The sequence below is a fragment of the Heptranchias perlo genome, chromosome X, assembly GCF_035084215.1.
Source record: "Heptranchias perlo isolate sHepPer1 chromosome X, sHepPer1.hap1, whole genome shotgun sequence".
Classification (NCBI taxonomy): domain Eukaryota; kingdom Metazoa; phylum Chordata; class Chondrichthyes; order Hexanchiformes; family Hexanchidae; genus Heptranchias; species Heptranchias perlo.
In genome coordinates, this window is record NC_090370.1 from 19,073,309 (window position 1) to 19,100,938 (window position 27,630).

The window sequence follows — 27,630 nt, forward strand, 5'->3', positions numbered from 1 at the left end:
TTAACACTCTCCCCAATTAACACACTCCCCATTTAACACACTCCCCATTTAACACACTCCCCATTTAACACACTCCCCATTTAACACTCTCCCCAATTAACACACTCCCCATTTAACACATTCCCCATTTAACACACTCCCCATTTAACACACTCCCCATTTAACACACTCCCCAGTTAACACTCTCCCCAATTAACACACTCCCCATTTAACACACTCCCCATTTAACACACTCCCCATTTAACACTCTCCCCAATTAACACACTCCCCATTTAACACACTCCCCATTTAACACACTCCCCATTTAACACACTCCCCAGTTAGCACTCTCCCCATTTAACACACTCCCCATTTAACACACTCCCCATTTAACACTCTCCCCAATTAACACACTCCCCATTTAACACACTCCCAATTAACACACTCCCCATTTAACACACTCCCCAGTTAACACTCTCCCCATTTAACACTCTCCCCATTTAACACTCTCCCAATTAACACACTCCCCATTTAACACATTCCCCAATTAACACACTCCCCATTTAACACACTCCCAATTAACACACTCCCCATTTAACACTCTCCCCAATTAACACACTCCCCATTTAACACATTCCCCAATTAACACACTCCCCATTTAACACACTCCCAATTAACACATTCCCCATTTAACACACTCCCCAGTTAACACTCTCCCCAATTAACACACTCCCCATTTAACACACTCCCAATTAACACATTCCCCATTTAACACACTCCCCAGTTAACACTCTCCCCAATTAACACTCTCCCCATTTAACACACTCCCCAATTAACACTCTCCTCAATAAACACACTCCCCATTTAACACACTCCCCAATTAACACTCTCCTCAATAAACGCACTCCTCTATTTCTCTATTTTAACATTTCTCTATTTTAAAATTCTCATCCTCGTTTAAAAATCCTTCCATGGCCTCGCCCCTCCCTATCTCAATAACCTCCTCCAGCCCTACAACCCTCCGAGATCTCCGCTCCTCCAGGGGCCTCTTGTCCATGCCCCAGTCCCTTTTCCACACCATTGGCGGCCGTGCCTTCAGCTGCCTGGGCCTGAAGCTCTGGAATCCCTCCCGAAATCTCTCCGCCTCTCTCTCCTCCTTTAAGATGCTGCTTAAAACCTGCCTCTTTGAACAAGTTTTTGGTCACCTGTCCTAATATCTCCTTATGTGGCTCGGTGTCAATTTGTGTTTGATAATCACTCCTGTGAGGCACCTTGGGACGTTTTACTACGTTACAGGCACGATATAAATGGGAGTTCTCTTTGTTGTGGTTATTTTCTGGTGTCAGCCCACAAATGACCAAATTAAGTTCAGTTTCCCAACTCGCCATGGTGGGGTTTGAACTCATGACCTCTGGGCCGCTGGTCCAAATTAGAAGCATCAGGTTACTGTGCGATGCTTCTGAAGAAACATCCAAAAATCACAGATAGTCAGGAGGTCCCATATCATAGTGGTGCTGTCGGGTCTCCCATCCCAACACCACTGGGAGAAGAGGCCTCCGAGAATACACCAGACGGTGATAGAGAAACAATGTCCTCAGTGCCTTGTTTCTGGTCCTCTGCAGGATATGATGGCCATCTATGAACTGACATCAGCAGCAGGTACACCGTGCCAGGTGGATCCCGCACTGGTCACCGCACTCTCCAATCAAAGGAATGGTAAGTATACTGGGGGAACAATTGGAGGGAGAGGGGGCTCGGTGAGTGGCAGTGGAGGGAGATCCAATTATTCGAGGGAGAGGAGGCTCGGTGAGTGAGAGTGGAGGGAGATCCAATTATTCGAGGGATCGGCCCCCTTTCTGCAGCCGTGATATTGAGTCCTGAATGGCCTATTGCCACACTGGTTCCAGGGTAAATGACATAACAGAGTGGGTTGGAAAACCTTCGGACAGAGAGAGAGAGTCACCAGATATCGTGGTCCATGCGTGAACCAGTTATGTCGGACACACTAGTACAGACGTGATGTGGAGTTCATGTCAAGTCTAAAGGTGAATGCCTCGATATGGTTAATCTGGGCGAATAAGGCAGGGACAAATTCGATCCATTCTGCCCGGTTTCAGAATCCTCCGATATTGGGATCAGTTCTCGGGCAGAGAGGAGTTGGGACGGACTTCACGTGAACTGGATGGGCAAAATTGTGATTACAGACAGGGTATTTCAGGCAGTGGTGTTTCATTTAAACGAGTGTAGCAAAGGGGAGGGGAAAGAGAGGGACCAGTTATAATGGAGTCTGGTGTTGGGAGTGATACTGAGTCTGGATAGAGAGGGACCAGTTATAATGGAGTCTGATGTTGGGAGTGATACTGAGTCTGGATAGAGAGGGACCAGTTACAATGGAGTCTGGTGTTGGGAGTGATACTGAGTCTGGATAGAGAGGGACCAGTTACAATGGAGTCTGATGTTGGGAGTGATACTGAGTCTGGATAGAGAGGGACCAGTTCCAATGGAGTCTGGTGTTGGGAGTGATACTGTGTCTGGTTAGAGAGGGACCAGTTACAATGGAGTCTGGTGTTGGGAGTGATACTGAGTCTGGTTAGAGATGGACCAGTTACAATGGAGTCTGGTGTTGGGAGTGGTCCAGGATATTTCGGTCTCACAGAATGAAGGAATCATGGCAGCTGCCAGGGAATTTGTCAGACACCTGCAGAATCTCCTCCGGTGGTTGCAAACCAGTTGAATATTGATGGAGTGATATCCCATTCTGCTGATGAACAGTCCTGGCTCATGTGCAGGTCCTCGGATTGCTACGTGTGTACAATCAATTGCGCCCTGTACCCGTGGGAAGCCAGCCAGAGAATGGAAACCCACTGCCCTCTCAGTCTGGCTGATGTCGTCAATGGGGAAGTTGATGTCGTGGTTTTGAAAGAGGTGCTGTCGAGATAGTGGATGCATTAGTTGTCATCTTCCAAAATTCTGTAGATTCTGGAATGGTTCCTGCAGATTGGAGGGTGGTAAATGTAACCCCACCATTTAAGAAAGGAGGGAGAAAGAAAACAGGGAACTACAGACCTGTTAGCCTGACATCAGTAGTAGGGAAAATGCTGGAGTCTATTATAAAGGATGTGATAACAGGACACTTAGAAATTATCAACGGGATTAGACAAAGTCAACATGGATTTATGAAAGGGAAATCATGCTTGACAAACCTACTGGAGTTCTTTGAGGATGTAACTGGTAGAATAGATAAGGGGGAACCAATGGATGTGGTGTATTTGGATTTTCAGAAGGCTTTTGATAAGGTCCCACACAGGAGGTTGGTGAACAAAGTTAGAGCACATGGAATTGGGTGTAATATACTGGGATGGATTGAAAATTGGTTGACAGACAGGAAACAGAGTAGGAATAAACAGGTCTTTTTCCGGGTGGCAGGCAGTGACTAGTGGGGTACCGCAGGGATCAGTGCTTGGGCCCCAGCTATTCACAATATATATCAATGATTTGGATGAGGGAACCAAATGTAATATTTCCAAGTTTGCTGATGACACAAAACTAGGTGAGATCGTGAGTTGTGGGGAGGATGCAAAGAGGCTTCAGGGCGATTTAGACAAGTTGAGTGAGTGGGCAAATACATGGCAGATGGAATATAATGTGGAAAAATGTGAAGTTATCCACTTCGGAAGGAAAAACAGAAAGACAGAGTATTATTTAAATGGTGAGATTGGGGAATGTTGATGTACAAAGGGACCTGGGTGTCCTTGTACACCAGTCACTGAAAGCAAACATGCAGGTGCAGCAAGCAGTTAGGAAGGCAAATGGTATGTTGGCCTTTATTACAAGAGGATTTGAGTACAGGAGCAAGGATATCTTACTGCAATTATACAGGGCCTTGGTGAGACCGCACCTGGAGTATTGTGTACAATTTTGGTCTCCTTACCTAAGAAAGGATATACTTGCCATAGAGGGAGTGCAACGATGGTTCACCAGACTGATTCCTGGGATGGCGGGATTGTCGTATGAGGAGAGATTGAGTAGACTAGGCCTGTATTCTCTAGAGTTTAGAAGAATGAGAGGTGATCTCATTGAAACATACAAAATTCTTACAGGGCTCGACAGGGTAGATGCAGGGAGGATGTTTCCCCTGGCTGGGGAGTCTGGAACCAAGGGTCACAGTCTCAGGATAAGGGGTAGGCCATTTAGGACTGAGATGAGGAGAAATTTCTTCACTCAGAGGGTTGTGAATCTTTGGAATTCTCTAGCCCAGAGGGCTGTGGAGGCTCAGTCATTGAGTATATTCAAGACTGAGATCCATAGATTTCTAGATATTAAAGGCATCAAGGGATATGGGGATAGTGCAGGAAAATGGCGTTGAGATAGAAGATCAGCCATGATCTTATTGAATGGTGGAGCAGGCTCAAAGGGCCGAATGGCCTACTCCTGCTCTTATTTCTTATGTTCTTATTCCCTGGCAAACAAGCCATCCGTCACCTATCGTATATACTTAAGAACATAAGAACATAAGAAATAGGAGCAGGAGTAGGCCATTCGGCCCCTCGAGCCTGCTCCGCCATTGAATGCCCCCGTAGTTCTCGACTCTCCAGCCAGGGGAAACAGCCTCTCAGCATCTACCCTGTCAAGCCCCCTCAGAATCTTATACGTTTCAATGAGATCACCTCTCATTCTTCTCAACTCCAGAGAGTATGGGCCCATTCTACTCACCCTCTCCTCATAGGACAATCCTCTCATCCCAGGAATCAATCTAGTGAACCTTCGTTGCACCCCCTCTAAGGCAAGTATATCCTTCCTTAGATAAGGAGACCAAAACTGTACATAGTACTCCAGGTGTGGTCTCACCAAAGCCCTGTACAATTGTAGTAAGACTTCCTTACTCTTGTACTCCAACCCCCTTGCAATAAAGGCCAACATACCATTTCCCTTCCTAATTGCTTGCTGTACCTGCATGTTAACTTTCCTCAGTTTCTTGTACGAGGACACCCAAATCTCTCTGAACACCAACCTTTCTTAGTCTCTCACCATTTAAACAATATTCTGTTTTTCTATTCTTCCCACCAAAGTGAATAACCTCACATTTTCCCACATTATACTCCATCTGCCACCTTCTTGCCCACTCACTTAACCTGTCTATATCCCTTTGCAGACTCTTTGTGCCCTCCTCACAGCTTACTGTCCCACCTGGCTTTGTATCATCAGCAAACTTGGATACATTACACTCGGTCCCTTCATCTAAGTCATTGATATAGATTGTAAATAGCTGAGGCCCAAGCACTGATCCTTGTGGCCATCCTGAGAATGACCCGTTTATCCCTACTCTCTGTTTTCTGTCCGTTAACCAATCCTCTATCTGTGCTAATATATTACCCCCAATCCCATGAGCCCTTATCTTGTGTAACAACCTTTTATGTGGCACCTTATTGAGTGCCTTTTGAAAATCCAAATATACGACATCTACTGGTTCCCCTTTATCCACCCTGCTAGTTACATCCTCAAAAAACTCGAATGAATTTTGATTCCTTGTGGAGCACCTCTGTTTTGTGCACCTGCAACTCCCAGAACTACACGCAGTGCCGGCCGGGATGGTGATGTGCCTCCTCCTCGGATGTACTGTGGAATAAATCCACTGCAACCCCCCCCCATCCTGATGGTGTCAGTTTGAGGGGGTCCAAAATGTAGGTAAATCTGTCTGAACACAAGAATTCTGAGTGTGAATCAAGAAATCTCAGTCTAAACACCGAAGAACTCCCAGTCGAAGGTCTGTCTGAGAGAACTGATTGCCCTGCTCCCAGTCGAAGGTCTGTCTGAGAGAACTGATTGCCCTGCTCCCAGTCGAAGGTCTGTCTGAGAGAACTGATTGCCCTGCTCCCAGTCGAAGGTCTGTCTGAGAGAACTGATTGCCCTGCTCCCAGTCGAAGGTCTGTCTGAGAGAACTGATTGCCCTGCTCCCAGTCGAAGGTCTGTCTGAGAGAACTGATTGCCCTGCTCCCAGTCGAAGGTCTGTCTGAGAGAACTGATTGCCCTGCTCCCAGTCGAAGGTCTGTCTGAGAGAACTGATTGTCCTGCTCCCAGTCGAAGGTCTGTCTGAGAGAACTGATTGCCCTGCTCCCAGTCGAAGGTCTGTCTGAGAGAACTGATTGCCCTGCTCCCAGTCGAAGGTCTGTCTGAGAGAACTGATTGCCCTGCTCCCAGTCGAAGGTCTGTCTGAGAGAACTGATTGCCCTGCTCCCAGTCGAAGGTCTGTCTGAGAGAACTGATTGCCCTGCTCCCAGTCGAAGGTCTGTCTGAGAGAACTGATTGCCCTGCTCCCAGTCGAAGGTCTGTCTGAGAGAACTGATTGCCCTGCTCCCAGTCGAAGGTCTGTCTGAGAGAACTGATTGCCCTGCTGCAAAAACTCACCTTTTCTTCACATGTCAATCGCCTCCGTCTCCATGGTATCTTTCAGAGGTCACGGCAGACGTGTTCAGGGAATGTTAAAATTGTTTGTCTGGCTGAATACACAAACATTTAACCCCTTGTGTCAGCCAGAGCAGCACTTCGAAATGAGAAGTAGAAATTCAGCAGTGTGTGATTGCTAACGATTCTCTGCTTTATTCCCAGAGAATTATTCTCCTGAAGAAGATTACAGACTGACCTATCTCCTGATGGTGTACGTAGCCGTCTCCCTCCCATCTCTCGCCAGTGACCCCCAGTCCTTTTATAGTCAGGAGCACCAGGGTGAGTAGCAAAGACTGAGCCCTCAGCGAGCAGGCTATTAATGGTCTCAGTAAAGGGAGTTTGCATTTGGACATCATCTGATCCCATTCCTCAGAGACAACAGGAAATCAATTATTTTTGTTTGAGGTTCACTCCTGAGGGGAAATGTGTCAGCCATTTTGGACACAGCAAGGTCCCAGAAACAGACAATGAATATGATTGGCCAGTTAAAATGAGAAAGGTGAAACCACAAATGCTGGAAATACATTTAAGGGGAAGCTGGATAAACACATGAGGGAGAGAGGAATAGACGGATATGGGGATAGAGTGAGATGAAGGAGGCTCGTGTGGAGCATAAACACCAGCACGGACCTGTGGGGCCGAATGGCCTCTTTCACTGCGATGTAATTCGAAGGAATACGCAGCAGGTCAGGTTCGCCTCGGCAGCTTAAGACTGGAGGGTGGACCATTCATGGGCTTGTCTTGTCTGTTTTATTGATGGACTTTGACCGACCTGTGCACTTCCAGAATTTTCTGTTGTTTCATAAAGGTCCAGTTAAAGTGTTTCCAGGGTTGGTTGATGAGGGAATGTTGGCTCAGGACACCTCACTGCTCCTCTTCAGGGGATTAATTACATCCACTTCAACAAACAGGTGGGAACGATATATAAAAATGCATTCGAAGGATGGCACCTCCGACAGTGCGGCGCTCCCTCAGTACTGACCCTCCGACAGTGCGGCGCTCCCTCAGTACTGACCCTCCGACAGTGCGGCGCTCCCTCAGTACTGACCCTCCGACAGTGCGGCGCTCCCTCAGTACTGACCGTCCGACAGTGCAGCACTCCCTCAGTACTGACCCTCCGACAGTGCGGCGCTCCCTCAGTACTGCCCCTCCGACAGTGCGGCGCTCCCTCAGTACTGACCCTCCGACAGTGCGGCGCTCCCTCAGTACTGACCCTCCGACAGTGCGGCGCTCCCTCAGTACTGACCGTCCGACAGTGCAGCACTCCCTCAGTACTGACCCTCCGACAGTGCGGCACTCCCTCAGTACTGACCCTCCGACAGTGCGGCGCTCCCTCAGTACTGACCCTCCGACAGTGCGGCGCTCCCTCAGTACTGACCCTCCGACAGTGCGGCACTCCCTCAGTACTGACCCTCCGACAGTGCGGCACTCCCTCAGTACTGACCCTCCGACAGTGCGGCACTCCCTCAGTACTGCCCCTCCGACAGTGCGGCACTCCCTCAGTACAGACCCTCCGACAGTGCGGCGCTCCCTCAGGACTGACCCTCTGACAGTGCAGCGCTCCCTCAGGACTGACCCTCTGACAGTGCGGCGCTCCCTCAGTACTGACCCTCCGACAATGCAGCGCTCCCTCAGTACTGACCCTCCGACAGTGCGGCGCTCCCTCAGTACTGACCCTCCGACAGTGCGGCGCTCCCTCAGTACTGACCCTCCGACAATGCAGCGCTCCCTCAGTACTGACCCTCCGACAGTGCGGCGCTCCCTCAGTACTGACCCTCCGACAGTGCGGCGCTCCCTCAGTACTGACCCTCCGACAGTGCAGCACTCCCTCAGTACTGACCCTCCGACAGTGCGGCGCTCCCTCAGTACTGACCCTCCGACAGTGCAGCACTCCCTCAGTACTGACCCTCCGACAGTGCGGCGCTCCCTCAGTACTGACCCTCCGACAGTGCGGCGCTCCCTCAGTACTGACCCTCCGACAATGCAGCGCTCCCTCAGTACTGACCCTCCGACAGTGCGGCGCTCCCTCAGTACTGACCCTCCGACAGTGCGGCGCACCCTCAGTACTGACCGTCCGACAGTGCGGCACTCCCTCAGTACTGACCCTCCGACAGTGCGGCACTCCCTCAGTACTGACCCTCCGACAGTGCGGCGCTCCCTCAGTACTGACCCTCCGACAGTGCGGCGCTCCCTCAGTACTGACCCTCCGACAGTGCGGCGCTCCCTCAGTACTGACCCTCCGACAGTGCGGCGCTCCCTCAGTACTGACCCTCCGACAATGCAGTGCTCCCTCAGTACTGACCCTCCGACAGTGCGGCGCTCCCTCAGTACTGACCCTCCGACAGTGCGGCGCTCCCTCAGTACTGACCGTCCGACAGTGCGGCACTCCCTCAGTACTGACCCTCCGACAGTGCGGCACTCCCTCAGTACTGCCCCTCCGACAGTGCAGGACTCCCTCAGTACTGACCCTCCGACAGTGCGGCGCTCCCTCAGTACTGACCCTCCGACAGTGCGGCACTCCCTCAGTACAGACCCTCTGACAGTGCGGCGCTCCCTCAGTACTGACCCTCCGACAGTGCGGCGCTCCCTCAGTACTGACCCTCCGACAGTGCGGCGCTCCCTCAGTACAGACCCTCCGACAGTGCGGCGCTCCCTCAGTACTGACCCTCCGACAGTGCGGCGCTCCCTCAGTACTGACCCTCCGACAGTGCGGCGCTCCCTCAGTACAGACCCTCCGACAGTGCGGCGCTCCCTCAGTACTGACCCTCCGACAGTGCGGCGCTCCCTCAGTACTGACCCTCCGACAGTGCGGCACTCCCTCAGTACTGACCCTCCGACAGTGCAGCTCTCCCTCAGGACTGACCCTCTGACAGTGCGGCACTCCCTCAGGACTGACCCTCTGACAGTGCAGCTCTCCCTCAGGACTGACCCTCTGACAGTGCGGCGCTCCCTCAGGACTGACCCTCTGACAGTGCGGCGCTCCCTCAGGACTGACCCTCTGACAGTGCAGCGCTCCCTCAGGACTGACCCTCTGACAGTGCAGCGCTCCCTCAGGACTGACCCTCCGACAGTGCGGCACTCCCTCAGTACTGACCCTCCGACAGTGCGGCACTCCCTCAGTACTGACCCTCCGACAGTGCGGCGCTCTCTCAGGACTGACCCTCTGACAGTGCGGCGCTCCCTCAGGACTGACCCTCTGACAGTGCGGCGCTCCCTCAGGACTGACCCTCTGACAGTGCGGCGCTCCCTCAGTACTGACCCTCCGACAGTGCAGCACTGAGAACTCTGGCTCATTCTTCCCTCCTTAACCCACGATCACTAAGTTCGAACATAATACCTGTACCACTGTCCTGGCTGAGATCAGTGATGGAACAGGCTGCTCTGGGCATCTCCTATATATCACAGACCAGTCCTGGCCTCCCCTGTATATTACAGGCTGGTCCATAGAAAAATCGGAGCAAGAGTAGGCCATTCGGCCCTTCGGGCCTGCTCCGCCATTCAAAATGATCATGGCTGATCGTCTAACTCAGTACCCTGTTCCCGCTTTTTCCCCATATCCCTTGATCCCTTTAGCATTAAGAAATATATCTATCTCCTTCTTGAATACATCTAATGACTTGGCCTCCACTGCCTTCTGTGGTAGAGAATTCCACAGGTTCACCACCCTCTGAGTGAAGAAATTTCTCCTCATCTTTGTTCTAAATGGCATACCCCGTATCCTGAGACTGTGACCCCTGGTTCTGGACTCCCCAGCCATCGGGAACATCCTCCCTGCATCTAGTCTGTCCAGTCCTGTTAGAATTTTATATGTTTCGATGAGATCACCTCTCATTCTTCTAAACTCCAGTGAATGTAGGCCTAGTCGACCCAATCTCTCCTCATACATCAGTCCTGCCATCCCAGGAATCAGTCTGGTAAACCTTCGTTTCACTCCCTCCATGGCAAGGACATCCTTCCTCAGATAAGGAGACCAAAACTGCACACAATACTCCAGATGTGGTCTCACCAAGGCCCTGTATAACTGCAGTAAGACATCCCTGCTCCTGTACTCAAATCGTCTTGCAATGAAGACCAACATACCATTCACCTTCCTAACTGCTTGCTGTACCTGAATGCTCACTTTCAGCGACTGGTGTACAAGGACACCCAGGTCTCGTTGCACCTCCCCTTTTCCCAATCTATCACCATTCAGATAATAATCTGACTTTCTGTTTTTACAACCAAAGTGGATAACCTCACATTTATCCACGTTATACTGCATCTGCCATGTTCTTGCCCACTCACCCAACTTGTCTAAATCACATTGGAGCCTCTTTGCATCCTCCTCACAGCTCACATTCCACCCCAGCTTTGTGTCGTCTGCAAACTTGGAAATGTTACATTCAGTTCCCTCATCCAAATCATTGATATATATTGTGAATAGCTGGGGCCCAAGCACTGATCCCTGCGGTACCCCACTCGTCACTGCCTGCCACCCCGAAAAAGACCCGTTTATTCCTACTCTCTGTTTCCTGTCTGTCAACCAATTCTCAATCCATGCCAGGATATTCCCCCAATCCCATGTGCTTTAATTTTGCACACTAACCTCTTGTGTGGGACCTTATCAAAAGCCTTCTGAAAATCCAAATACACCACATCCACTGGTTCTCCCCTATCGATTCTACTAGTTACCTCATCAAAAAACTCCAGTAGATTTGTTAAGCATGATTTCTCTTTCATAAACCCATGCTGGCTTTGTCCAATCCCGTTAATGCCCTCCAAATGTTCTGTTATCACATCCTTTATAATGGATTCTAGCATTTTCCCCACGACTGATGTTAGGCTAACTGGTCTGTAATTCCCTGTTTTTTCTCTCCCTCCTTTTTTAAATAGTGGGGTTACATTTGCCACCCTCCAATCTGTAGGAACTGTTCCAGAGTCTATAGAATTTTGGAAGATGATCACCAACGCATCCACTATTTCCAGGGCCACTTCCTTTATTACTCTGGGATGTAGATTATCAGGCCCTGGGGATTTGTCAGCCTTTAGCCCCATTAATTTCCCTAGCACTATTTTTTTTTACTAATACTGGTTTCCTTCAGTTCCTCCCTCTCACTAGACCCTTGGCTCCCTAACATTTATGGCAGGTTATTTGTGTCCTCCTTTGTGAAGACAGAACCAAAGTATGTGTTTAATTGTTCTGCCATTTCTTTGTTCCCCATTATAATTTCCCCCATTTCTGACTGTAAGGGACCTACATTTGTCGTCACTAATCTTTATCTCTTGACATATTTATAGAAGCTTTTACAGTCAGTTTTTATGTTCCCTGCTAGTTTACTCTCATACTCTATTTTTCCCCTCTTAATCAATCTCTTTGTCCTCCTTTGCTGAATTCTGAACTGCTCCCAATCCTCAGGCTTGCCGCTTTTTCTGGCAATTTTATATGTCTCCTCTTTGGATCTAATACTATCCCTAATTTCTTTTGTAAGCCACGGTTGAGCCACCTTTCCTGTTTTATTTTTGTGCCAGACAGGAATGAATAACTGTTGTAATTCCTGCACATGTTCTTTAAATATTAGCCATTGCCTATCCACCGTCATCCTTTTTAGTAAAGTTCCCCATTCTATCATAGCCAACTCGCACCTCATACTTTCGTAATTTCCTTTATTTAGATTCAGGACCCTAGTTTCAGATTCAACTACTTCACTCCCCATCTTAATGAGGAATTCTATCATGTTATGGTCGCTCTTCCCTAAGGGACCCCGCACAACAAGATTGTGAATTAATCCTTTCTCATTGCACAATACCCAGTCTAGGATCACCTGTTCTCTAGTTGGTTCCTCAACGTATTGGTCTAGAAATTCATCACGTACACACTCCAGGAATTCCTCCCCCACAGTATTATTGCTAATTTGGTTTGACCAATCTATATGTCGATTAAAGTCACCCATGATTAGAGTTGTACCCTTCTTGCATGCGTCTCTAATTTCCTGTTTAATGCCCTCCCCTACATCTCCACTACTGTTTGGGGGCCAATAAACAACTCCCACCAACGTTTTCTGCCCCTTGGTGTTTCTTAGCTCCACCCATACAGTTTCCACATTGTGATTTTCCGAGCCAATATCCTTCCTCACTATTGCATTGATTTCCTCCTTTACTAACAACGCTACCCCACCTCCTTTCCCTTTTTGCCTGTCCTTCCTAAATATTGAATACCCCTGGATGTTCAGTTCCCATCCTTGGTCACCCTGCAGCCATGTCTCCGTAATCGCAACTATATCAGAACCGTTAATATCTATCTGCGCTGTTAATTCATCTAGCTTATTGCGAATGCTCCGCGCATTAAGACACAATGTCTTTAGACTTGTCTTTTTAAGATTGCTAGTCATCTTAGTTTTATTTTTCACTATGGCCCTATTTGTTTTTCACCCTTGTTTTCTCTGCCTTCCACAATTGCTTCTTCCCTTTCTGTCTTTTGTTTCTATCCTTGTTTCCCACTCCTCTGTCTCCCTGCTCAGGTTCCCATCCCCCTGCCATTCTAGTTTAAACCTTCCCCAACAGCACTAGCAAACACCCCCCCGAGGACATCGGTCCCGGTCCTGCTCGGGTGTAACCCGTCCCGCTTGTACAGGTCCCACCTTCCCCAGAACTGGTCCCAATGTCCCAGGAATCTAAATCCAAGCCTCTCCTGTATATTATAGACCTGTCTGGGCCTCTCCTACATGTTACAGACTGGTCCTGGCCCCTCCTGTATATTACAGGCTGGTCTGGGCCTCCCCTGCATATTACAGACTGGTCTGAGCCTCTCCTCTGTATTATAGACTAGTCTGGGTCCCTCCTGTATATTACAGACCTGTCTGGGCCTGTCCTATATGTTACAGACAGGTACTGGCCTCTCCTGCATATTACAGGCCGATCTGGGCCTCCCCTGCATATTACAGGCCGATCTGGGACTCTCCTGAATATTACAGACTGGTCTGGGCCTCCCCTGAATATTACAGACCGGTCTGGGCCTCCGCTTAATATTACAGATTAGTCTAGACATCCCGTGTATATTACAGACTGGCCTGGGCCTCCCATGTTTATTACAGACAGGTCTGGGCCTCTCCTGTATATTACAGACTGGTCTGAGCCTTTCCTCTATATTACAGACTAGTCTGGGTCCCTCCTGTATATTACAGACTAGTCTGTAATATACAGCCTCTCCTGTGTATTACAGATTGGCCTCTCCTGTGTATTACAGATTGGCCTCTCCTGTGTATTACAGATTGGTTTGGGCCTACCCTGAATATTAGAGACTGGTCTGGACCTCTACTGTATATTTCAGACTGGTCTAGGCATCCCGTGTATATTACAGGCTGGGCCGGGCCTCCTCTGTATATTACAGACTGGTCTGGGCCTCCTCTATATATTACAGGCCGCTCTGGGCTTCCTCTGTATATTACAGGCCGGCATGGCCCTCCTCTGTATATAACAGACTGGTCTGGGCCTCCTCTGTATATTACAGGCCGTTCTGGGCCTTCTCTATATATTACAGGCCGCTCTGGGACTCCTCTGTATATTACAGGCTGATCTGGGCCTCCCCTGAATATTACAGATTGGTCTGGCCCTCCCCTGAATATTACAGTTTAGTCCAGGCATCCCGTGTATATTACAGGCTGCTCTGGGCTTCCTCTGTATATTACAGGCTGGTCTCGGGTTCCTCCGTATATTAGAGGCCTCTCTGAGCCTCCTCTCTAAATTACAGACCACTCTGGGCCTCCTTATATTACAGGCCGCTCTGGGCCTCCTCTAAATATTACAGGCTGCTCTGGGCCTCTCTATATATTACAGGCTGCTCTGGGCCTCTTCTGTATATTACAGGCTGCTCTGGGCCTCCTCTGTATATTACAGGCCGCTCTGGGCCTCCTCTGTATATCACAGGCCACTCTGGGCCTCCTCTGTGTATCACAGGTCGCTCTGGGCCTCCTCTGTGTATCACAGGTCGCTCTGGGCCTCCTCTGTATATCACAGGCCGCTCTGGGCCTCCTCTGTGTATTACAGGCCGCTCTGGGCTTCCTCAGTATATCACAGGCCGCTCTGGGCCTCCTCCATACATTACAGGCTGTTTTGGGCCTCCTCTGTATATTACAGGCTGCTCTGGGCCTCCTCTGTATATTACAGGCTGCTCTGGGCCTCCTCTGTATATTACAGGCTGCTCTGGGCCTCCTCTGTGTATTACATGCTGTTCTGGGCCTCCTCTGTATATTACAGACCACTCTGGGCCTCCTTATATTACAGGCTGCTCTGGGCCTCCTCTAAATATTACAGGCTGCTCTGGGCCTCTCTATATATTACAGGCTGCTCTGGGCCTCTTCTGTATATTACAGGCTGTTCTGGGCCTCCTCTGTATATTACAGGCTGCTCTGGGCCTCTCTATATATTACAGGCTGCTCTGGGCCTCTTCTGTATATTACAGGCTGTTCTGGGCCTCCTCTGTATATTACAGACCACTCTGGGCCTCCTTATATTACAGGCTGCTCTGGGCCTCCTCTAAATATTACAGGCTGCTCTGGGCCTCTCTATATATTACAGGCTGCTCTGGGCCTCTTCTGTATATTACAGGCTGTTCTGGGCCTCCTCTGTATATTACAGGCCACTCTGGGCCTCCTCTGTGTATCACAGGTCGCTCTGGGCCTCCTCTGTGTATCACAGGTCGCTCTGGGCCTCCTCTGTGTATCACAGGCCGCTCTGGGCCTCCTCTGTGTATTACAGGCCGCTCTGGGACCAGCCATGTCTCCGTAATCGCAACTATATCATAACCGTTAATACCTATCTGCGCTGGTCTCGGGCTCCTCCGTATATTAGAGGCCTCTCTGAGCCTCCTCTCTAAATTATAGACCACTCTGGGCCTCCTCCTTATATTACAGGCTGCTCTGGGTCTATTCTGTATATGACAGGCCGCTCTGGGCCTCCATATATTACAGGCCGCTCTGGGCCTCCTCTAAATATTACAGGATGCTCTGGGCCTCTCTATATATTACAGGCTGCTCTGGGCCTCTTCTGCATATTACAGGCTGCTCTGGGCCTCCTCTGTATATTACAGGCTGCTCTGGGCCTCCTCTGTGCATTACAGGCTGCTCTGGGCTTCCTCCGTATATCACAGGCCGCTCTGGGCCTCCTCTGTATTACAGGCCGCTCTGGGCTTCCTCAGTATATCACAGGCCGCTCTGGGCCTCCTCCATACATTACAGGCTGTTTTGGGCCTCCTCTGTATATTACAGGCTGCTCTGGGCCTCCTCTGTATATTACAGGCTGCTCTGGGCCTCCTCTGTATATTACAGGCTGCTCTGGGCCTCCTCTCTGTATTACATGCTGTTCTGGGCCTCCTCTGTATATTACAGGCTGTTCTGGGCCTCCTCTGTGTATTACAGGCTGTTCTGGGCCTCCTCTGTGTATTACAGGCTGTTCTGGGCCTCCTCTGTATATTACAGGCTGTTCTGGGCCTCCTCTGTATATTACAGGCTGCTCTGGGCCTCCACTGTATATTACAGGCTGTTCTGGGCCTCCTCTGTATATTACAGGCTGTTCTGGGCCTCCTCTGTATATTACAGGCTGTTCTGGGCCTCCTCTGTATATTACAGGCTGTTCTGGGCCTCCTCTGTATATTACAGGCTGTTCTGGGCCTCCTCTGTATATTACAGGCTGCTCTGGGCCTCCTCTGTATATTACAGGCTGTTCTGGGCCTCCTCTGTATATTACAGGCTGCTCTGGGCCTCCTCTGTATATTACAGGCTGTTCTGGGCCTCCTCTGTATATTACAGGCTGTTCTGGGCCTCCTCTGTATATTACAGGCTGTTCAGGGCCTCCTCTGTATATTACAGGCTGTTCAGGGCCTCCTCTGTATATTACAGGCTGTTCCGGGCCTCCTCTGTATATTACAGGCTGTTCCGGGCCTCCTCTGTGTATTACAGGCTGTTCCGGGCCTCCTCTGTGTATTACAGGCTGTTCCGTGCCTCCTCTGTGTATTACAGGCTGTTCTGTGCCTCCTCTGTGTATTACTGGCTGTTCTGTGCCTCCTCTGTATATTACAGGCTGTTCTGGGCCTCCTCTGTATATTACAGGCTGTTCTGGGCCTCCTCTGTATATTACAGGCTGTTCTGGGCCTCCTCTGTATATTACAGGCTGTTCTGGGCCTCCTCTGTATATTACAGGCTGTTCTGCGCCTCCTCTGTATATTACAGGCTGTTCCGGGCCTCCTCTGTATATTACAGGCTGTTCCGGGCCTCCTCTGTATATTACAGGCTGTTCTGGGCCTCCTCTGTATATTACAGGCTGTTCCAGGCCTCCTCTGTATATTACAGGCTGTTATGGGCCTCCTCTGTATATTACAGGCTGCTCTGGGCCTCCTCTGTATATTACAGGCTGCTCTGGGCCTCCTCTGTATATTACAGGCTGTTCTGGGCCTCCTCTGTATATTACAGGCTGTTCTGGGCCTCCTCTGTATATTACAGGCTGTTCTGGGCCTCCTCTGTATATTACAGGCTGCTCTGGGCCTCCTCTGTATATTACAGGCTGTTCTGGGCCTCCTCTGTATATTACAGGCTGCTCTGGGCCTCCTCTGTATATTACAGGCTGTTCTGGGCCTCCTCTGTATATTACAGGCTGCTCTGGGCCTCCTCTGTATATTACAGGCTGTTCTGGGCCTCCTCTGTATATTACAGGCTGCTCTGGGCCTCCTCTGTATATTACAGGCTGCTCTGGGCCTCCTCTGTATATTACAGGCTGCTCTGGGCCTCCTCTGTATATTACAGGCTGTTCTGGGCCTCCTCTGTATATTACAGGCTGTTCTGGGCCTCCTCTGTATATTACAGGCTGTTCTGGGCCTCCTCTGTATATTACAGGCTGTTCTGGGCCTCCTCTGTATATTACAGGCTGTTCTGGGCCTCCTCTGTATATTACAGGCTGTTCTGGGCCTCCTCAGTATATTACAGGCTGTTCTGGGCCTCCTCTGTATATTACAGGCTGTTCTGGGCCTCCTCTGTATATTACAGGCTGTTCTGGACCTCCTCTGTATATTACAGGCTGTTCTGGGCCTCCTCTGTATATTACAGGCTGCTCTGGGCCTCCTCTGTATATTACAGGCTGTTCTGGGCCTCCTCTGTATATTACAGGCTGCTCTCGGCCTCCTCTGTATATTACAGGCTGTTCTGGGCCTCCTCTGTATATTACAGGCTGCTCTGGGCCTCCTCTGTATATTACAGGCTGTTCTGGGCCTCCTCTGTATATTACAGGCTGCTCTGGGCCTCCTCTGTATATTACAGGCTGCTCTGGGCCTCCTCTGTATATTACAGGCTGCTCTGGGCCTCCTCTGTATATTACAGGCTGCTCTGGGCCTCCTCTGTATATTACAGGCTGTTCTGGGCCTCCTCTGTATATTACAGGCTGTTCTGGGCCTCCTCTGTATATTACAGGCTGTTCTGGGCCTCCTCTGTATATTACAGGCTGCTCTGGGCCTCCTCTGTATATTACAGGCTGCTCTGGGCCTCCTCTGTATATTACAGGCTGCTCTGGGCCTCCTCTGTATATTACAGGCTGCTCTGGGCCTCCTCTGTATATTACAGGCTGCTCTGGGCCTCCTCTGTATATTACAGGCTGCTCTGGGCCTCCTCTGTATATTACAGGCTGTTCTGGGCCTCCTCTGTATATTACAGGCTGCTCTGGGCCTCCTCTGTATATTACAGGCTGCTCTGGGCCTCCTCTGTATATTACAGGCTGCTCTGGGCCTCCTCTGTATATTACAGGCTGTTCTGGGCCTCCTCTGTATATTACAGGCTGTTCTGGGCCTCCTCTGTATATTACAGGCTGTTCTGGGCCTCCTCTGTATATTACAGGCTGTTCTGGGCCTCCTCTGTATATTACAGGCTGCTCTGGGCCTCCTCTGTATATTACAGGCTGCTCTGGGCCTCCTCTGTATATTACAGGCTGCTCTGGGCCTCCTCTGTATATTACAGGCTGCTCTGGGCCTCCTCTGTATATTACAGGCTGCTCTGGGCCTCCTCTGTATATTACAGGCTGCTCTGGGCCTCCTCTGTATATTACAGGCTGCTCTGGGCCTCCTCTGTATATTACAGGCTGTTCTGGGCCTCCTCTGTATATTACAGGCTGCTCTGGGCCTCCTCTGTATATTACAGGCTGCTCTGGGCCTCCTCTGTATATTACAGGCTGCTCTGGGCCTCCTCTGTATATTACAGGCTGCTCTGGGCCTCCTCTGTATATTACAGGCTGCTCTGGGCCTCCTCTGTATATTACAGGCTGCTCTGGGCCTCCTCTGTATATTACAGGCTGCTCTGGGCCTCCTCTGTATATTACAGGCTGCTCTGGGCCTCCTCTGTATATTACAGGCTGTTCTGGGCCTCCTCTGTATATTACAGGCTGCTCTGGGCCTCCTCTGTATATTACAGGCTGCTCTGGGCCTCCTCTGTATATTACAGGCTGCTCTGGGCCTCCTCTGTATATTACAGGCTGCTCTGGGCCTCCTCTGTATATTGAACAATTGTATCTTTCTTTAGGTCACCGTAACAACATCCATTGTTTGGCCAAAGCCATCAACCAGATCGCGGCCGCACTCTACACCGTTCACAATCAGAATATTCAGGAGCACCTCAAGGAGTTCCTGTCGGTAAGTGAGGCGCTGCTCTTGAGATCGTTGTGATGTGGCAAACTATCATTGGATCAAAAGGCTTGGCATCTGTATACCACAGACAGTATCACAGACAAGACCAATCCTACAGGGACACGGAGAGAGGGGACACGGGGAGAGGGGGGACACGGGGAGAGGACATGGAGAGAGGGGACACGGAGAGAGGGGACACGGAGAGAGGGGACACGGAGAGAGGGGACACGGAGAGAGGGGACACGGAGAGAGGGGACACACGGAGAGGGGAAACGGAGAGAGGGGACACACAGAGAGACAGATACAGATACAAAGACGCAGACACAAATACATAGACACTGATACACAGATACAGATACACAAATACTGAAACACAGACACAGATACAGAGACACAGATACAGAGACACAGATACAGAGACACAGATACAGAGACACAGATACAGAGACACAGATACAGAGACACAGATACAAAGACGCAGACACAAATACATAGACACTGATACACAGATACAGATACACAAATACTGAAACACAGACACAGATACAGAGACACAGATACAGAGACACAGATACAGAGACACAGATACAGAGACACAGATACAGAGACACAGATACAGAGAGACAGATACAGAGAGACAGATACAGAGAGACAGATACAGAGAGACAGATACAGAGAGACAGATACAGAGAGACAGATACAGAGAGACAGATACAGATACAGATACAAAGACGCAGACACAAATACACAGACACTGATACACAGATACAGATACAGAGACACAGATACAGAGACACAGATACAGAGACACAGATACAGAGACACAGATACAGAGACACAGATACAGAGACACAGATACAGAGACACAGATACAGAGACACAGATACAGATACAAAGACGCAGACACAAATACACAGACACTGATACACAGATACAGATACACAAATACTGAAACACAGATACAGATACACAGATATACAGATATACAGATATACAGATACACAGATATACAGATACACAGACACTAACACAGATACAGAGACACAGACACAGACACAGATACAGAGACACAGACACAGATATACAGATACACAGATATACAGATACACAGATATACAGATATACAGATGCACAGATATACAGATGCACAGATATACAGATACACAGATATACAGATATACAGATGCACAGATATACAGATGCACAGATATACAGATACACAGATATACAGATACACAGATATACAGATGCACAGATATACAGATACACAGATATACAGATGCACAGATATACAGATGCACAGATATACAGATGCACAGATATACAGATACACAGATATACAGATGCACAGATATACAGATACACAGATATACAGATACACAGATATACAGATGCACAGATATACAGATACACAGATATACAGATGCACAGATATACAGATGCACAGATATACAGATGCACAGATATACAGATGCACAGATATACAGATACACAGATATACAGATGCACAGATATACAGATACACAGATACAGATACACAGACACTAACACAGATACAGAGACACAGATACAGAGACACAGATACAGAGACACAGATACAGAGACACAGATACAGAGACACAGATACAGATATACGGATACAGATACACAGACATTAACACAGACACAGAGACACAGATACATAGACGCAGATACAGACGCAGATACGCAGATACGCAGACGCAGATACGCAGATGCAGATACGCAGACGCAGATACGCAGACGCAGATACGCAGACGCAGATACGCAGACGCAGATACGCAGACGCAGATACGCAGATACGCAGACACAGATACGCAGACACAGATACGCAGACACAGATACGCAGACACAGATACGCAGACACAGATACGCAGACACAGATACGCAGACACAGATACGCAGACACAGATACGCAGACACAGATACGCAGACACAGATACGCAGACACAGATACGCAGACACAGATACGCAGACACAGATACGCAGACACAGATACGCAGACACAGATACGCAGACACAGATACGCAGACACAGATACGCAGACACAGATACGCAGACACAGATACGCAGACACAGATACGCAGACACAGATACGCAGACACAGATACGCAGACACAGATACGCAGACACAGATACGCAGACACAGATACGCAGACACAGATACGCAGACACAGATACGCAGACACAGATACGCAGACACAGATACGCAGACACAGATACGCAGACACAGATACGCAGACACAGATACGCAGACACAGATACGCAGACACAGATACGCAGACACAGATACGCAGACACAGATACGCAGACACAGATACGCAGACACAGATACGCAGACACAGATACGCAGACACAGATACGCAGACACAGATACGCAGACACAGATACGCAGACACAGATACGCAGACACAGATACGCAGACACAGATACGCAGACACAGATACGCAGACACAGATACGCAGACACAGATACGCAGACACAGATACGCAGACACAGATACGCAGACACAGATACGCAGACACAGATACGCAGACACAGATACAGACACAGATACAGACACCGATAGAGAAACAGAGAGACTGACATAGAGACAGACATACAGACACAGGTACAGATACAGATACACAAGCACAGACCCAGACGAGATAGAGAGGGGGATAAAAAAGGAGTGGGGGGTGGCAATATTGGTTAAAGAAACAATTACAGCTGTGAGGAGGGATTATATGTGAGAATGATCATCAAATGAGGCCATATGGGTTGAGCTAAAGAACAAAAGAGGGGCAGTCACACTGCTGCGAGTGTACTGTAGACCCCCGAACAGTCAGAGGGAGATAGAGGAGCAAATATGTAGGCAAATTTCTGAGAAGTGCAAAAACAATAGGACAGTAATAGTAGGGGATTTCAACTACCCTAATATTAACTGGGATACAATCAGTGTGAAGGGTATAGAGGGCGCAGAATTCTTAAATTGCATTCAGGAGAACTTTTTTAGCCAGTACGTAGCAAGCCCAACAAGAGAGGGGTCAGTTCTGGATTTAGCTTTAGGGAATGAGGCTGGGCAGGTGGAAGGAGAATCAGTGGGGGAGCATGTAGGTGTAGTGATCATAATACAGTTGGATTTAATATAGCTGGTTTGCTGTTGCATAGAGCTGGCGTGGACTCGATGGGCCGAATGGCCGCCTTCCATTCTGTTACCCTACTATGATTCTATGATTCTAGTTATGGAAAAGGACAAAGACAGATCAGGAGTTAAAGTTCTCAATTGGGGAAAGGCCAATTTTACTAAACTGAGAAGTGATTCAGCAAAAGTGGACTGGAAACAGCTACTGGAAGGTAAATCAGTGTCGGAGCAGTGGGAGACATTCAAGGGGGAGATAGTGAGGATTCAGAGTCCCACAAAGAAAAAGGGTGGAACTGCCAACTCAAGAGGCCCCTGGATAACAAGGAGCATAGAGGGTAAGATAAGGCAGAAAAGAGATGCTTATGTCAGACACTGAGAGCTCTATACTGCAGAAAGCCTAGAGAAGTACAGAAAGTGCAGGGGTGAAATTAAAAATGAAATTAGGAAAGCAAAGAGAGGGCATGAAAAAATACTGGCAAGTAAAATCAAGGAAAACCCCAAAATGTTTTATAAACCCATTAAGAGCAAGAGGATAATTAAGAAAGAGTAGGGCCTATTAGAGACCAAAAAGGTGACCTGTGTGAGGATGTGGGAATGGTTCTTAACTTTGTGTCTGTCTTCACAAAGAAGGGGGATGATACTGGGATTGTAGTTAAGGAGGAGGAGTGTGAAATATTGGATGAGATAAACACAGTGAGAGAGGAAGTATTAAGGGGATTAGCATCTTTGAAAGTGGATAAATCGCCAGGGCCGGATGAAATGTATCCCAGGCTGTTAATAGAAGCCAGGGAGGGAATAGCAGAGGCTCTGACCATCATTTTTCGATCCTCCCTGGATGCAGGCGTAGTGCCGGAGGACTGGAGGACTGAGGAGAGATTTTTTCATCCAGAGGGTGGTGGGGGTCTGGAACTCACTGCCTGAGAGGGTGGGAGAGGCAGAAACCCTCAACTCATTTTTAAAAGTATCTGGATGAGCACCTGAAGAGCGGTGACCCACAGGGCAACAGACCAAGTGCTGGTAATTGGGATAAAGCTGAATAGCTCTATTTTGACCGGCACAGACACGATGGGCTGAATGGCCTCCTTCTGTGCTGTCAATTTTTCTATGTTTCGATATTTCTATGAGATACACTGGCACAGACACAGAGACACGGACAGACACAGAGAGAGACACAGATATAGATACAGAGACAGAGAGATGGAGACAGAGGATCAGACACTGACAGACGGACACTGAAAGGCAGACACCTTCGGGCAGAGGACAATTGGAGGCAGACGCAGGCTGATTAACATCGCACACAGAGATACTCAGGCCTGTGGTTTATGACGGTGATCTCCCTGTGGTTTATGACGGTGATCTCCCCCTGGAGTTTATGACGGTGATCTCACCCTGTGGTTTATGACGGTGATCTCCCCCTGGAGTTTATGACGGTGATCTCCCCCTGTGGTTTATGACGGTGATCTCTCCCTGTGGTTTATGACGGTGATCTCACCCTGTGGTTTATGACGGTGATCTCCCCCTGTGGTTTATGACGGTGATCTCCCCCTGTGGTTTATGACGGTGATCTCTCCCTGTGGTTTATGACGGTGATCTCACCCTGTGGTTTATGACGGTGATCTCCCCCTGTGGTTTATGACGGTGATCTCCCCCTGTGGTTTATGACGGTGATCTCCCCCTGCGGTTTATGACGGTGATCTCCCCCTGCGGTTTTTGACGGTGATCTCCACCTGCGGTTTATGACTGTGATCTCCCCCTGCGGTTTATGACGGTGATCTCCCCCTGCGGTTTATGACGGTGATCTCCCCCTGCGGTTTTTGACGGTGATCTCCACCTGCGGTTTATGACTGTGATCTCCCCCTGCGGTTTATGACGGTGATCTCCCCCTGCGGTTTGTGACGGTGATCTCCCCCTGCGGTTTGTGACGGTGATCTCCCCCTGCGGTTTATGACGGTGATCTCCTCCTGCGGTTTATGACGGTGATCTCCCCCTGCGGATTATGACGGTGATCTCCCCCTGGGGTTTATGACGGTGATCTCCCCAAGTGGTTTATGACGGTGATCTCTCCCTGTGGTTTATGACGGTGATCTCCCCCTGCGGTTTATGACGGTGATCTCCCCCTGTGGTTTATGACGGTGATCTCCCCCTGCGGTTTATGACGGTGATCTCCCCCTGCGGTTTATGACGGTGATCTCCCGCTGTGGTTTATGACGGTGATCTCTCCCTGTGGTTTATGACGGTGATCTCCCTGCGGTTTATGAGGGTGATCTCCCCATGTGATCGATAATGGTGATCTCCTGCTGTGGTTTATGACAGTGATGTCCCCCTGTGATCTATAATGGTGATCTCCCCCTGTGATCTATAATGGTGATCTCCCGCTGTGGTTTATGACGGTGATCTCCCCCTGCGGTTTATGACGGTGATCTCCCGCTGTGGTTTATGACGGTGATCTCGCCCTGCGGTTTATGACGGTGATCTCCCGCTGTGGTTTATGACGGTGATCTCCCCCTGGGGTTTATGACGGTGATCTCCCGCTGTGGTTTATGACGGTGATCTCCCGCTGAGGTTTATGACGGTGATCTCACCCTGCGGTTCATGACGGTGATCTCCCCCTGCGGTTTATGACGGTGATCTCCCCTGCGGTTTATGACGGTGATCTCCCCCTGCGGTTTATGATGGTGATCTCCCCCTGGAGTTTATGACGGTGATCTCCCCCTGCGGTTTATGACGGTGATCTCCCGCTGTGGTTTATGACGGTGATCTCCCCCTGCGGTTTATGACGGTGATCTCCCCCTGCGGTTTATGACGGTGATCTCCCCCTGCGGTTTATGACGGTGATCTCCCCCTGCGGATTATGACGGTGATCTCCCCCTGCGGATTATGACGGTGATCTCCCCCTGGAGTTTATGACGGTGATCTCCCCCTGCGGATTATGACGGTGATCTCCCCATGTGATCTATAATGGTGATCTCACCCTGTGATCGATAATGGTGATCTCCTGCTGTGGTTTATGACGGTGATCTCCCCCTGCGGTTTATGACGGTGATCTCCCGCTGTGGTTTATGACGGTGATCTCGCCCTGCGGTTTATGACGGTGATCTCCCGCTGTGGTTTATGACGGTGATCTCCCCCTGGGGTTTATGACGGTGATCTCCCGCTGTGGTTTATGACGGTGATCTCCCGCTGAGGTTTATGACGGTGATCTCACCCTGCGGTTCATGACGGTGATCTCCCCCTGCGGTTCATGACGGTGATCTCCCCCTGCGGTTTATGACGGTGATCTCCCCTGCGGTTTATGACGGTGATCTCCCCCTGCGGTTTATGATGGTGATCTCCCCCTGGAGTTTATGACGGTGATCTCCCCCTGCGGTTTATGACGGTGATCTCCCGCTGTGGTTTATGACGGTGATCTCCCCCTGCGGTTTATGACGGTGATCTCCCCCTGCGGTTTATGACGGTGATCTCCCCCTGCGGTTTATGACGGTGATCTCCCCCTGCGGATTATGACGGTGATCTCCCCCTGCGGATTATGACGGTGATCTCCCCCTGGAGTTTATGACGGTGATCTCCCCCTGCGGATTATGACGGTGATCTCCCCATGTGATCTATAATGGTGATCTCACCCTGTGATCGATAATGGTGATCTCCTGCTGTGGTTTATGACAGTGATCTCCCCCTGTGATCTATAATGGTGATCTCCCCCTGTGATCTATAATGGTGATCTCCCGCTGTGGTTTATGACGGTGATCTCCCCCTGCGGTTTATGACGGTGATCTCCCCCTGCGGTTTATGACGGTGATCTCCCCCTGCGGTTTATGACGGTGATCTCCCCCTGCGGTTTATGACGGTGATCTCCCCCAGCGGTTTATGACGGTGATCTCCCCCTGTGGTTTATGACGGTGATCTCCCGCTGTGGTTTATGACGGTGATCTCCCCCTGCGGTTTATGACGGTGATCTCCCCCTGCGGTTTATGACGGTGATCTCCCCCTGGGGTTTATGACGGTGATCACCCCCTGGAGTTTATGACGGTGATCTCCCCCTGCGGATTATGACGGTGATCTCCCCCTGCGGATTATGACGGTGATCACCCCCTGCGGTTTATGACGGTGATCTCCCCCTGCGGTTTATGACGGTGATCTCCCCCTGTGGTTTTTGACGGTGATCTCCCCCTGTGGTTTTTGACGGTGATCTCCCCCTGCGGTTTATGACTGTGATCTCCCCCTGCGGTTTATGAGGGTGATCTCCCGCTGCGGTTTATGACGGTGATCTCACGCTGCGGTTTATGACGGTGATCTCCCCCTGTGATCTATAATGGTGATCTCCCGCTGCGGTTTATGACGGTGATCTCCCCCTGGAGTTTATGATGGTGATCTCCCCCTGCGGTTTATGACGGTGATCTCCCCCTGCGGTTTATGACGGTGATCTCCCCCTGCGGTTTATGACGGTGATCTCCCCCTGCGGTTTATGACCGTGATCTCCCCCTGGGGTTTATGACGGTGATCTCTCCCTGCGGTTTATGACGGTGATCTCCCCCTTGCGGTTTATGACCGTGATCTCCCCCTGGGGTTTATGACGGTGATCTCTCCCTGCGGTTTATGACGGTGATCTCACCCTGCGGTTTATGACGGTGATCTCCCCCTGTGGTTTATGACGGTGATCTCCCCCTGTGGTTTATGACGGTGATCTCCCCCTGCGGTTTATGACGGTGATCTCCCCCTGCGGTTTATGACGGTGATCTCCCCCTGGGGTTTATGACGGTGATCTCCCCCTGCGGTTTATGACGGTGATCTCACCCTGCGGTTTATGACGGTGATCTCACCCTGTGGTTTATGACGGTGATCTCACCCTGCGGTTTATGACGGTGATCTCACCCTGTGGTTTATGACGGTGATCTCCCCCTGCTGTTTATGACGGTGATCTCCCCTGCGGTTTATGACGGTGATCTCCCCCTGCGGTTTATGACGGTGATCTCCCCCTGGAGTTTATGACGGTGATCTCCCCCTGCGGTTTATGACGGTGATCTCCCCGTGCGGTTTATGAGGGTGATCTCCCCCTGCGGTTTATGACGGTATTCTCACCCTGCGGTTTATGACGGTGATCTCCCCCTGTGATCTATAATGGTGATCTCCCGCTGCGGTTTATGACGGTGATCTCCCCCTGCGGTTTATGACGGTGATCTCCCCCTGCGGTTTATGACGGTGATCTCCCCCTGCGGTTTATGACGGTGATCTCCCGCTGTGGTTTATGACGGTGATCTCCCCCTGCGGTTTATGACGGTGATCTCCCCCTGGAGTTTATGACGGTGATCTCCCCCTGCGGTTTATGATGGTGATCTCCCCCTGCGAATTATGACGGTGATCTCCCCATGTGATCGATAATGGTGATCTCCTGCTGTGGTTTATGACAGTGATCTCACCCTGTGATCGATAATGG

The 27,630-nt window shown here is 49.9% G+C and overlaps 1 protein-coding gene across 1 annotated transcript in view; it reads left to right on the forward strand.

Annotated features, from left to right (window-relative positions):
• The window catches only part of LOC137307005 (nck-associated protein 1-like), a 111,688-nt gene that overhangs the window by 15,369 nt on the left and 68,689 nt on the right, over positions 1-27,630 (forward strand). Inside the window, exons 2-4 of the mRNA XM_067976357.1 lie at positions 1,602-1,695; positions 6,586-6,702; positions 18,954-19,063. Coding sequence (XP_067832458.1) covers positions 1,602-1,695; positions 6,586-6,702; positions 18,954-19,063 — 321 coding nt within the window. The remainder of the gene's footprint in view (positions 1-1,601; positions 1,696-6,585; positions 6,703-18,953; positions 19,064-27,630) is intronic.